At 44.6% G+C, this 14,037-nt stretch overlaps 1 protein-coding gene across 4 annotated transcripts in view; it reads left to right on the plus strand.

The window, feature by feature from the left end:
* Positions 1-265: 265 nt before the first annotated feature.
* Positions 266-14,037, plus strand: part of PAX8 (paired box 8) — a 79,055-nt gene continuing 65,283 nt past the window's right edge. For all 4 annotated transcript variants that reach the window (XM_074198042.1, XM_074198057.1, XM_074198050.1 and 1 more), the window contains exon 1: positions 266-358. In XM_074198042.1, coding sequence (XP_074054143.1) covers positions 334-358 — 25 coding nt within the window. In that variant the 5' untranslated portion in view covers positions 266-333. The remainder of the gene's footprint in view (positions 359-14,037) is intronic.

Consider the following 14,037-nt stretch of genomic DNA (forward strand, 5'->3'; position numbering starts at 1 on the left):
CCAGGGCCTGCCGCCGGCCGGGTACGAGGGAGTGAGGGGGGCTAGGGGCAGCGAGAGGTCCCGAGGGAGAGGGGGGGGGCGGGGGGGAAAGGAGGAGGGAGCCCGGGTTCGAAGGAGCCTTCCCTGCAGCTCCTCTGCCTTCCTGCCAGGAAGGCTCAAAGGACACCCTGGACCCGGGGGGCCGGGGAGCCGGGGGTCTAGGGGAAAGGGCTGCGGGGCTCACTGGCGGCCAATTGCCTTTTCCCAGCAGAGCAGCACGAAGGCCGGTGCTGTCGGGACAAGGTGTCCGAGATCCCCGAAGCCTCTGCGTGGGCCGTGACCGCTTCCCTCGCCATGCCTCACAATTCCATCCGCTCGGGTAAGGTACGCGGCGGGGTCCGAGACCCCGGGCTCCAAGGCCCGGAGCGCTCGCGGCGCGTGTGGACTGCTGCGTCCGTCCGTCAGTCCGTCCGTCCGTCCGTCCGTCCGGGGCTGGGGCTGGAGCTCTTTCCCGGGTGCAGAGAATAGATAGGGCTTGGAGCCTGGGCACCCTCGGACGGGGAGGGGGCCCTTGATCTTTCCTCCGGGGCAAGCCCGGTGGCCCCCGCCCTAGCCCCTGGCCGGGACGGAGCGGACGCGAGCTGGCTGAGGGGCGACCTCCCGGCCAGGCCGCGGGTCCTCTCGCCTCCGCTCCGCCCGGACCACACTAATCCCCCTCTGCGCCCCCGAGCCGGTCCCTGAGTCCTAGAGCCCCCCCCCCCGAAGGGGAGCGCGCACCTCTGGAGCTTGGCCCAGGCCAGAGCCAGAAGCTGACCCCCGGAGGCCCCGGAGAAGGGGGCGGGGGCGCAGGAGTCCACTGAAAAACGCACTTGGGGGCTTTCTCGGGATCCTTCTGCCCTGTCCTACGGCGGGGGGAGCGTGGAGCAGGGACCGGGTCGCTCCCCCGGGGGTTCCAGCCCTGCGGGCCTAAGCTCCCCTCCTCTGCATCCTCCCCCAATACGGCCGGATCTCCTTTCCCCCCCTCTCCCGACCTTGTCCTCCCCCCCGGCCCTGGTCTGGGCCGGCTTAGCGCAGGTGGTGGAGTTGGGGGCGTCAGCCTCCCCTTCGCCGGGCTTTGCACCCTCAGCCTCTCAGGGAGGGGGCTCTGGGCGGTAGGGCCGGGAGCCCACCCTCAGTGATAGATGGAGCCCGCGCCCACAGCCGCGAAGGCGATTTATGGGGCCAGGGCGCAGGGCTATCGATTGCGACCCGCAAAGTGAGAGGAAATCGATATTTCAGATGAATTCCGGGCGAATATGAAGTCCCGCTCTGTAAACGGAACATTTGTTATAATAAAGAGGCCGAGCGGCGCGGCTGCCCGCTAGGAGAGATCTCTATTTCTCCCCACCTCCGCGCCAGCCGGTCCTGGGGCTGGGAGCTTGTTGCCTGCCGGTGCGCCCGGGCTCTTCCCTCCCGGACCCCGCGTCCTGCGCTCGGCTATTGAGAGATACGCAGACACGCACTCTGATACAGTCTTTTCAGGTTCAGGACATCTTGCTCTCTTGGCTCCAGTGTGTGCCCAAGATTTCTCTGGACAGCGCCCCAGACGCAGTCCAAACGAAATCCGAATTGACCTGAAACAATCCGGATCCCTAGTCCTTAGGCACTTACGGAGGTCTCCTCTTGGCCTAACGGCGTCCGGGGCGGTAGGGCCTCCCCCACGGGGGGCTCAGTTCTAGGAAGGAGTTTCTGCTGTGAGAAGGCAGGCAGGGCCAAGGGAGCAGCCATCCTCCCCCAAGAGCTGGCTAGATAGGGGGAGCTTTGGGGACCGGGGTCATTCAGGTAGCTTGTGGTCACGGGCAGACAGTGGAGAACTCTTGGGAAAATGACGTCCTTTATTTAGTTTTTCAAATGCCTTGTGACAATTACTGTTTGCAGTTTGGGAGTTCTCTTTTCTTGGTCTCGTTCTAATATTTCCAGGACATGGGATGGGGGGAGAGAAATTTGCTGCCACCAAATAGAACTCTGCCAAGCACTCTTTCGCCCCAACTGGGCTGGGCTGATTGAGCCAAATCCTGGTGTCAGCCAAGAGATTTACTGTTTCTGTGTTGTTGTGCACCGCCGGGCCCTGGAAACTGCTGGTCGCTCTAGGACTCTGGGTTTACCTTCTTCCCCCTTCGGGCTTGATCTCCCCACCTGGACCATCTCGTCCTGAGATGAGAGCAAAGACCTAGCGACGTCGTCGTTCTGGAGGCGCCAGGTCTGAAAACCCTAGGCCCAGGTCGAGGAACCGATCTTACCCCGAGCCCTAGCGATTTACAATTTTCTCTCTAGTTTCATTTCTTCTAAGAGGCATTAATTAGGGCGACCACAAAACACACAGGCAGACACACACACACACACACACACACACACACACACACACACACTGTCCTTTTCACTGAACAATAATTAAATAGACCTGGAGAATAAAATTGCTGTCTCCCTATCGAAGCCGATTTGTATGATCATTTCGGACCAGGGCGATCCTTTCAACTGTGCCATAAATAGAATGTCTGTTTTTCTATGTCTATTTTATATATAGATTATGTGTAAGATTGCACACACATGTGACAGAAACAAATAATAAAAGAGGAAGAGCCAGACAGAGATTGAGCGCCACGCAGAGACAGACAGACAGAGAGAGAGAGAGAGAGAGAGAGAGAGAGAGAGAGAGAGATCAACAGAAAAGAGAAGAGAAAAAGAAGTTGAAATATAGAGGAGAGGAGAGGGGAGGAAGGAAAGGGGATAATTCTTTAGGAATCCTTTCTGAATTTGGTGAAAAGCTTGATAAAACGGGAAAGAACTGTGCCCAAGCATAGTAACCCCAAATCCAGTGCGATTGGAACGCACCGTGCTCGGTTCCCAGTTACTGAATGGAGTTATTTCTTTTCGACATCCTTTCCCCAAACCAACAGCCCAGGAGGGATGGGGAGGGGGTTCTTCCCTATTTGTGATCAGATTCGTTGGCCGACTTTCCACAGCTTCTGGTCGGAGATTCTGTAGTCACGAATTTTCTCTTACCTACAGGACTGGAGGGGGGAAGTGGGGGGCACGAATGCTTCCTCGCCGGGAGGCCCCAGGTCCTCTCATTTCCAATATCTTAGATTCTTGGAGGACAAGTCGGATCTCTTTCACCGGGAGCGGGACAATCGGGTCTGGATCTCTTTTGCAACGAACGAAGCCGGGTCAAATCTCGCTTCGGTTCTGGACCCTTTACTGCTAGGAACCCAACAGATCAAAAATCCCGGAAATGTAAGACCACAAAAAAGTTTCCAGCTGTCTTAAGTAGACGGCCTCTGTCCAGCCTGGTCAGATCTTTATGTCTGCCCTTTATTTTTTTCTTTTGAAAACCGGGGTTCGTTTTTGCCACTAGCTAACTCCTTGGCAGTATCACGCCTCCATTTATTCTGGGGGCACAGTTCCTGCGACTTCTTGTATTGCGAGGGCACTCCACAGCAATCTCATTCGTTCTCTGGGACTCCCAACAGTTTTTCGTTGTCTCCAATTTCCAAACAACACACAGCGAAAGTACCCCTCTTCCACCCAGAGAAAGAACAAAGGAAAGCTGACAAGTGTTCCCAGGTATTTGGATAGGCACCCATAGGAGTCCCCATCCCTCAGCCAGAAATCTTCACGCGGCTGGGGGCGGAGGGCCAAATTTGGGGGAGACATAGGGCTCCGAATTATAACTCAATTGAGGGGACTCCCATTAAAAGTTTGGTTACCTCCCCAAACTTTGTCAAATCCATCCAAGTCTTCGGAACACAATCGCTTAGGCGCAGGAAAAGGCCAAGCAGACCCCCCGAAACTTCTCGAGGTTCTTTCCCTTTCGCTGTCCTTAGTAGGGAGAAGCGAGGGTTGCTTTGGAGAAGAATTTCCCCCCACCTTCTCTACCCGCTCGCTAGAAATTGTTAGCCTTACTCCCCAGGAAGGATGCTGACCTAGCCTGGAGGAACATAAAGCCGCTTTGGGCTTTTTCAATTCATCTTTGTTTTAGGCGAGGACCAGCCTCCACCTTCATCAATGAAAGTTAATGAGGAGATAATTTAGCTACCTTGTGAATTAGTTTGAAGATAAGTATCTTTTGAGGCTTTGTCACTTTAATGGCCCTTCTTGATGGATAAAAAGTCATTATTTCTGAGTGACACTTTTTTTGATGTCTGTCGGAGCGGTTCGTTGGGGAATTTGGTTTTGGGGGAGACAGGATGGGGAGGGAGATTAATTTAAGTTACTAACAACTGGCCCGAAAGCCCTATATTTTCGCTGAGGAGCAAAGAAAATGGGAAGGGGAGGGAGAAGAGAATTAAATCAAAGAAAACAAATCCAAAGGAATTTTGATTAATCGAGAAGTCTTTCCTGAAAAGAACGTCAATTATTATGATGGAATAGACAGGCAGAAATCTATATTACACCTTCCTCCATCCATTCCTTGTAGGTTTAAGAGCCGCTGTATAGATAAGGACTGTGCATCGAGGTTATTCCAGGCGACAGTTACTAACAAATTTTCCCGGGATAAAATGTACAGAGAGCAGTCTCCTAGCCAAGAGTTAGGTCAAAGGGCTGATCAAATGAGGAGAAGTTTTTCTTTATTTGCAAAACCTAATTATAAGCTATATTCTTTAGTTACCATCCTGCTGTAATTATTGATAGAGCTGAGTATGAAGGTGAAATTTTCCTGGCTGTGACATGCTCTCTCATGCCAAAACCTCGGAGTATGTGGTTTAATCATTCACATCCCAGAAAGTTTTAAAGCAGAAGAGAAAAAGAAAAAAGGAGAGAGAGAGAGAGAGAGAGAGAGAGAGAGAGAGAGAGAGAGAGAGAGAGAGAGAGAGAGAGAGAGAAGAAATAACCTAAGAGACACCCATGGGGAAAATTACAGACTGAGAAGGAACAAGAGAAAGAAAAGGTAGAGATGAAAGAGAAGTTTCATAAAGAAGGGGGCATCTAGGTGTATGAAATAAAGCTAAGACAACTCAGTAGGGTCTATAGGTTAGAGAAGGAAAATAAGTCCTATTTTTGCATAGTCAGCCTTGAACCCACCAAATTCTTGCTCACGTTTCCATTTCTCTTTCCCACAAATAAAGTCACATCGGAGAGGGACTGAAAGAGGCAGGATCTCAAATGTTTGTGATCTTTCTTATTGGTAACCCTGGAGAGAAGGAGCAGGGCAACGCAGCCGGAATTTAAGGGCTTCAGTTTTTATTTGCCTTTATCATTAATTAAGTCGATGATCAGATTTGAATACATGCGTCTCCTGTCCATTCCAGTGTTTGGTGCTCTGGTACTGAAGGTACCTATTAACCAAAAAGGCAAACACCCAGGAAGGAGAGGAAAACCACCAGAAAAAAATCCTCTTGTTTCAGGTTAAGAGCAAACAGCTTCTTTTCTAATCATTTATGCACAAAATCTTCTCTGCTTTTAATGAGACTTCTGCTAAATTACAAGAAGCTGCAAGAATGAGGAAACATTTTAAGGCTCAGATAATATCGCATACCAACCGCACTATTAATGCAACTGAAAAAAAAATATAAATAATGCAAAAATTCAGCAAGGGAGAGTTTAGTAATGGAAAATTCCCTCGCAATTAAATCAAAGAGTAATTTAATGGAGATATACCCGAATGAATTAGCATTTATTAATTGGTTCTCATAAAACAATCTGAATTTGCCTGGATTTTTCTTTTTCTTTTTTTTAAAAGTTATTTATTTCAAGACGATAAAGTTCTTCCAATATTTCAGAATTACTGTGATCTTACTATTTTTTTGATGGAAAATTTTAATTTCCTATTGGTGCATTTTTCCTGTTAAAGGAAGCCTTGGGAACGAGGGGGGAAAGACTGTTCCTTTGCACAGCTTTGCCTTTTTTTGCTAGTGAAAATGAAGCCTTGAATGCCTTTGTTTCAGGGTATTTTCAGATCTGCATGGGTGACCCAGCTCTCCCCATTTCATGGTGGCAGTAGTGGTGAGCCTCTAAACATAGACTAAATCACAGGCTACAGATCTCCTTTCCCCGTGAAGGGAAATGAATTGAGAGACAATTGAAAAGAGGACTGGACATGTAGATTTTTCCACCAGTCTACTCTACTCCTTCCCCTTAATCAACTGAAGAATGGAATTCACGCTAATTTTAGTATGGACCAAGTCTTACAGAGAATGTGTCAGGAATATGTGGCCTCAAGAAAACAGGGGTCTTATTTATTGGATTTTCTATTTCCTCAGCTGGTCCACATTGGACACCTTGTCTTTTAAAGGAGATTCTCCTTATTAATTGAGATCCAGAGTTTTGAATTGTATTGAGAAAGCTTCACTGTGGGGCTCCTGAGCCACAGAAGATAAAAGGAACAGTGTGGGTAAAAAACCAAAACCAATATCCAACTCTGGTTCAACTCCTTACTGGAGACTTACTGTTATTCATTCATGTAAGTTCAGATATTAGGGAAAGACTGAAAAAAAATATCTCCCTAAAGGCTGCTCCCCAATCTGAGAACACTCTTTGAACCTGGGCATCTCTATGGGATGAAAGGATACATTTTCCATTAGGGGTGTAGGGAAGAAAGCAGCTTGGAATACATCTATTCATCTGACAAGCACCTACTATGTGCTAGGGAGAAAAGGACTAATAATCGCTTTCTTTTAGAGAATGATTGCAAAATAATAAAAAAAAGCATTTTACACACATTATCTCAGTGGATTCACATAACAATAGCCCTTTGGAAAGGATTGCAAGATTTAGTGGATCCAATGTTGGTCCTGGAGTCAGAGGTTTGGGAATCATTTCCTGCTTTTGATACTTATTCCCTGGTATCCCCTTGGGTTTGTTATTTAATCTCCCTGGACTTCAGTTTCCTCCTCTTTGAAATGAAGAGATTAGACTAGATGACTTCTAACATCCCTTTTAGAAGAATCTGAGGCTCAAAGAAGTCAGGTGACTTGCTCAGTCTCACAGATAGCCGGTGAGGAGTGTCTGGGACAGATTTGCATCCAGGTCTTTCTAACTGCAAGACTGACCCTCCCTGCCCATTGGATCACAATGCCTCCCAAGCATTTAGCAGCAAATTGGATATCAATACAGTGGCTCTTTCACTCAAAGATTCTGAGACTGTCAGAATTGATCATTCAGTCCTTTTTCAGATGAACAAACTGAAGTTCAGAGAGGTCATACTCAGCCAAGGTCACACAGCCATAAGTAGCAGGTCTCAAACCCAGGTTTCTGATGTCATCCCATGACTCTTTCTGACATGCCACACAAATTTTGTAACCTGTGTCAGTATAAAGAAAAGCAGCCCAGTCCTGTCCTGAGGAAAAGTGGACCCCCGCCCCCTTAAAGTTCCCTGGTTTTGGGGTTCTTGATCCTTCAGGGTCCTTAAATTCTCTTGGTTTACTAAATATATTTAGGCAATCTCATGGGACTCAGGGTAGGGGGAGAGCCCAAATATACGCATTTGGTTTGGAGTAGTGGTGGTGGTGATGGTGGAGTTGCCTTCTAGTTTGAGTAGGGCCACTCCAAACCTGTTCTCTTGAACCCATTGCTCTCCTAATTTTGAGTATTAGAAAAGGTCTCATTTAGGAAATGTCACTTAGTTTTAAGTCTTGAAGGTAGTTATGGTTTCTTTCTAAGATGCAGAATAGAAGAAGAGAAGGGAGACACAAAGGTGGCAATTGACTGACCTATGGTGGAAATAGCAAATATTGCAAAGAGGCTCCTCCAATTAACTAAGTTATCTTCTTCATTAGTTCCCTCATACACCATGTCTACTTAGATCATTTCTCCTCTTACAAGGTAAAAAGTTTCCTTACATCATTCTCTCTCTCTCTCTCTCTCTCTCTCTCTCTCTCTCTCTCTCTCTCTCTCTCTCTCGCCCCACCCCCCCCATTATCACTACCCTCCACCCCAGCTCTGACATGAATTTGTGATCTTCAGATCCAACTTCAGAGATTCACAAGTCAAATATGGCATCAGGACTCCCAGACCTGGACCCTGATTGTTCAAAAAGCAGCCAGATGTGGCCACTGTTGGGGTGTGATCAGTGGAAAGCCTCTGCTTCAGTGACTTCGGTAGTGTCATCAAACCCTTCCTCATTAATGGGACCCAGGCATCCTATTTTTTTCCTGGCTACACCTATACACCTGTGAGCTCCCCCTGCAATTCAAATTTTAAAACCAGTTTAGCTTATTTTGTTGTTATTTTCTTGCTAGGCAGTAGTTCCGTCCATTCCTACATGTACATGTAATATCCATCTCTACACATGTCATATAACCCCCCCCCGCCGAGAATGTCAGTGTCCTTGATGGTGAAAATTCATTTCTTTCTAAATCCTCAATACTTTGTCTAGTGTCTGACCCATGGTAGGCAATAAAATGTTGAATTCAAATGAGGAAAATCCCTCCCCAAGGTGAGGTCAGCAACCTGATTTGGGCCAAAGGAGAGGGGGGCATCCTTTCTTTTTTCTCTTCTCCCTCTTCCCTTGCCTCCAACCACATTACTCATTAGTTTTGTCTTTTCCCCTTGTTTTCCTTAAGTGACCTCCCAGTGACCTGAATAGTTAGTACTAATTAGAGCACAGCAGCATATTGTGGCTGTCCAGCCAACCTAGGGGAAAGGTCTCGGGACCTAGCAGGGTCTACTGGCCCGTCTAAGGGTGGAAATGACTTAATCGGATCTCCTTCCAAGGCCTCTGCTTCTCTAGCCCTCCCTGATGATCTTTGCTGTGCTGAGTCAGGGGTGGCAGGGGGTCTCATTGAGGGGCCATGGGACTGTCCTTTTCACAATAGACACAAGGAACCCTGGGCCATGAAAGGGCAAGAGAATAGTGCAGAGGAGGCGAGTGAAAAGTCATCAATGAAACCAGGGGTCACCCTACCCCACCCAACCAGCTTCCCAAGCTCAGAATCCACTCCTTCCTTGTCTGATTTCCAACTAGTTGAAAGGTTTTCAGTGTTAGGGTGTCAGTATGGTCCCATGAAGGCAGTTAGAACAATGGAATCCCAATTCACATAAACAGACACACATCATTAATAGCTCTCATTGACTTAGCACAGGGGTTCCTAAATTTTTCTGTCCCCATATCCATGTGCAAACTCCCTATAATAACAGTTCAACATGAAATATGAAAGAAAACACAATCTAGAATTTACTAGGCATCTTCATTGAAGAAGTAAGATAAAGACATTAATTTTTATTTTATGTGGCACAAATGACATTTTAGGATCATAAAGTTATTAAATGTATTTTTTCATTAACATGACTACTTTGGGACTATTTCAGTAGGATAATGAAGTTATTTATCAAATATTCTTGGTTATTCTCTTGATGAGCTTCTCTTTGTCTTACAGTTTGGGATAAGATTGGGAACCCTGCCTCCCCACACACAGCTCAGCATTTTAATGTCACAAACTATTCCACACACAGTAACTCATATAATCCCATCTGTGTAATGAAAAGGTTGCATTGGATGGCACTGGAGATGGCTTCCAGGTTTAGGTCAATGATCATAAATTGTAGGTTATTACAAATGTAGCCTCCATTCAATGACAGTCTTTCTTTCCTTCCCACCAAAATATTAACTCCATTTTATAGAAGAAGAAACTGAGGCTTAGGGAACTGATTATTCTCTAAATGATTCTTTGTAATTCTTTAAAATATTATCTAAAATGATTAACTGGTCACAGAGCTACTGGAATAAAGGAGTCAGAATGAGAATCTAAGTCTTCTTAGTCCAAATCCCTTGAACTAACTAGTCTCACTGGACAAATCACCATCCTCAATTTCCTCATAGGTATCCCTTCGTCACCGAGATATTGTGAGGATTAAATGATACAATGTCTTTAAAAGCATTTCTTAGACTGTAGAGAGCCATAAAAAATGTGAGGTAGCTAGTGCAATGGTTAGAGCACTGCATCTGGATTCAGGAAGTCCCGAGTTCAAATCTAATCAGCCCTGGGCAAATTGCTTAACTTCTGTCTGTCTCAGTTTCCTCAGCTGGGGAATAATTCTTTAATGGAAACAAGAACCCCTACTTCACAGAGTTGCTGTAAGGATCCAGTAAGATAAAATTTGTAAATTACTTTGCAAACCTCAAAGCATCCTCTGAATGTTAACTATGATAAATATTATTATCCTTACTTTATTGACCTAACATAGTATTTTAGCAAGTATAATAATAGTATTGGATAAAATTATGATCATTGATAATATTAACAAACATACGTACTCACCCACAAAATATTATTTATTATATCAAAATATTTGCAACATGTAAGATATAAAGAAAAGGCACAGATTTAAGTTCAGAAGACTCAGGCTAGAATTTTCACCTTGCTTATGAGCTGGGTGACCTAGGACCAGTTACGTTGACAGCTCTGTACTTCAGTTTTCTCATCTGGGAAATAATGGGTTGGAATGGACGATCTCAAAGACATCTTCCTTCTCTAAATCTATGATTCTGAATGTTTGCAGAGTCATTCTAAAACCAGGACAAACACTGTACCTTATTCCAGCAAGTTTGTTTTTTTTTTGGTACAGTTTTTATTCAGTGCATTTTCCTGATCTAGGCATGAACATTTTTTTTTTTCCCCACAGGGCTGATTAGATTTGAACTCGGGACTTCCTGAATCCAGATGCTGTGCTCTAACCATTGCACTAGTTACCTCACATTTTTTTATGGCTCTCTACAGTCTAAGAAATGCTTTTAAAGACATTGTATCATTTAATCCTCACAATATCTCGGTGACGAAGGGATACCTATGAGGAAATTGAGGATGGTGATTTGTCCAGTGAGACTAGTTAGTTCAAGGGATTTGGACTAAGAAGACTTAGATTCTCATTCTGACTCCTTTATTCCAGTAGCTCTGTGACCAGTTAATCATTTTAGATAAAACTTTAAAGAATTATAAAGAATCATTTAGAGAATAATCGGTTCCCTAATGATTTTTCATGGTGGAAAAATACCTGGTCTCAGTTGATTTGCAAGTTGGACCCAACCTTTCTATAGTTTTATTGGGGGAATCAGGAGTGGTTTAAGTCTGAGGCAAGAACTGGCATAAGGACATGGATGAGTTTGATGTTGGGAAGGGGAAGAGGAAGCCATGGGGAGAAGTCTTGGAACATCAGAGCTAGAAACAGGATGAAACTTGGAGGTAAGTGGTGCCAAGGCTGATGTGGAGAGCTGCCAGAGTATTAAGTGGTGTGCTACTAGAATTCCTTCTGGAATTCACTGGCTTGAGAACTGGAAGGCACTTTAGAGACCTAGTCCAACCCAATCATTTCTGAGACCCAGAGATGTTAAGGAACTCACCCAAAGTCATGAAACTAATACATAACAGAGCTGAGATGGAAACTCTTTCAGAAAATCAGACAATACTTATTTAGCTGGGTCACCTTGGGCAAGTCACTTACCCCCATTGCCTCACAAAAAACAAAAAAATGAAAAAAGAAAAAAAAGAAAAGTAGATAGAACCCTCATTGGGATGGTCTGTATGGACCAAAATGGGCCTTTCACCTGGTGATGCTGATCCTTAGAGGTAACAATAATTACAGTGGGAGTGGGTATGTAGAAAGCCACTGATTTTTCATGACTGGCAAATCATCCTCACTATAATTGCTCTGACTGCCTTCAGAGCTTTTGGTGAGGACTGGCAGTATCCAGTTGAGCCCCAACTAGCTGAAGCAGCCCTCCACTGCAGTCTTGAACATCTATTTATTCCCCTGCCTGTCAACTTTGTTGAGAAGGCAGCTAAGTGGAACAGTGAATAAGCCCTGGTCTCAGAGTCAGGAAGATAGTTCAAATCCAAAATATTAGCTGGATGACCTTGGGCAAATCATTTAACCTCCATTTGCATCAGTTTCCTCAACTGTAAAATGGGGATTAATGGTAGCACTTAATGTTATAAAATTGTTTTGAGGTCCCAATGAGATAATAATTGTAAATTTGCTTAGTATTGAGGAACCAACACATAGTTGCTGCTATTCTCTTCCCTTCCCTTCCCCCCCTCTTCCCTTTGTTTGTCCTAAGACTGTTTTAGGGGAGGAGAAGTTAGTGTCCCTAGGCCATCTGAACCCTGGGCAGGATCACTGTGCTAAGTTCTCATTGCCCTTGTCCTTTCCTTGAGGAAACCCAGAACTTTCTGTCTGTCCCACTTGACTGGTCATTTCAGTTTGTAGTCTTATAATGGCCCATGGATGTTAGCTAAGTCCTCAGATAGACTGTCCAGTCTTCAGTGAGCAAGGAGCATTTTTTCTTTTTCTATCTCATCACCTCTTTCTTCCCTCAAGCTCTCCATTTCAGCCAGGGGCACTTGGTAGTTAGAGGTTTGGATGTGCCATCAGGAGAGATATGGGTCTAAATGTCTCTTTCTATAATTGACTACCTATAGGTAACCATAGGTAAAGCATTCTCCATAAGAGGGACTAGCACCTCTTACTTGGACTTAATCTTTCAGTTATTTAGTTAAATGACTAACAAAGAGCCTTGGAGCTCAGAGAAGGAGATGGTCTCAGTTGAAGGCTGATTTTTTTTTTTTTTTGCTATTGAGGCAATTGAGGTTAAATGATTTGCCCAAGGTCACCCAGCTACTCAACATTTGAGGCTGGATTTGAATTCAGGTCCTCCTCACTCCAGGGTCAGTGCTACAGTTTGTATCACCTAAGTTTATCCTTAAGTGTAACACAAAACCCAAGCCTCAGTTCTCTTGGTCTGGTCTGGAGTTTAGATGGCAGGACATGATTTCGAGAGGTGGAGAACATCAGAGACCATCCACAAGGTTGAAGTTAACTGGAGAGGTTTAGCCTACAGTAAACTTCAGTGGGATATGAGAAGAAACTGAGTCCTTAGGGCTGGTAATATAGAAGATGGATTAGAATTTTTTTTTTTGCTTGTCCCAGAAGGGAAAATGAGGAACAATGGGTAGGAGTGATAGAGAAGCAGATTTTGGCTTGATGTAAAATAAAAGCTTACAATTTTCAATGAGGAATCCGGACCTGTGGTTTCACTGGTATGAAGAACTTGTACCATGGGATTTCCTTCACTGGTGAAGATGTATAGCTTGACAGTTGCTTCTAAACTCTGATTTCCCAGGAGTCATTGAGACTTGCCAGGGATCAAATCCAAGTTGTTCCATATCAGTGGCAGGATTTGCCATTTCTTAAGACCTTCCTAACTCCATGGTCCCCCTCCTCTTCCCGACGTCACATTTCCTCTAACACTTAAAGTTGTCCCAAAATAGAATCTCTTGTATTTAGCTGTGTTGAGTTCAGAACTGGCTTTGGAATGCTTTAGAGTTTGCAAAGTGCTGTAGATAATCATCTAATTCAGCTGTAGAATTTAAGAGCTAGGAACAAAATCTTTGAGATAGCCAAATTCCATTGTGTCAAACACAAACAGAAAGGGGAGCTACTAAGCTGTATATAAGGATTCCTTTGGGTTGCATATTGACTTTTAAAATGCAATATTATCCACATTTAATTGTCTTTTTTTTGTATACAATGTCTGACACATAGTAGGGACTTAATAAATATTTATTGAATTGAATTTATTTTGTTAAATATTTTCCATTTACATTTTAATCTAGTTTGGACATCATGTTTGACATCTTTGTTTTAATTTAACCCCCTCACTTTACAGACAAGGAAATTGAGGCTTTGAGGCCAGGTAAATGACTTGTCTAAAGTCACACAGCTAGTAAGTTTCAGGGAGAATAATTGAACTCAGGATTTCCTGATTCTGAACCCAATACTCTCTCCCTACTAAACCATGCTTCCTTAGACCTGGAAGTTTTTCAGATGGAAATTGTAGAGGATTCCCACTTGAGTATAGATTAGTTTTGATGACCTCTGGTTGTTCTCCTATCACTGAGATTTTGAGGGATAGTAAGGTACCTCATTTGTACCGGGTTGTTTATTAACAAACAAATATTATTCCATTTGAACCTCACAATAATCTTGGAAGATAGATTCTGTTATTATCGACATTTTACAGTTGAGGCAAACAAAGGTTAAATAACTTGACCAGGGTCATGCAGATAGTAAGAGTCTGGAATTGAA

This window comes from Macrotis lagotis, chromosome 1 (genome assembly GCF_037893015.1).
Source record: "Macrotis lagotis isolate mMagLag1 chromosome 1, bilby.v1.9.chrom.fasta, whole genome shotgun sequence".
NCBI classification, from domain to species: Eukaryota; Metazoa; Chordata; class Mammalia; order Peramelemorphia; family Peramelidae; genus Macrotis; species Macrotis lagotis.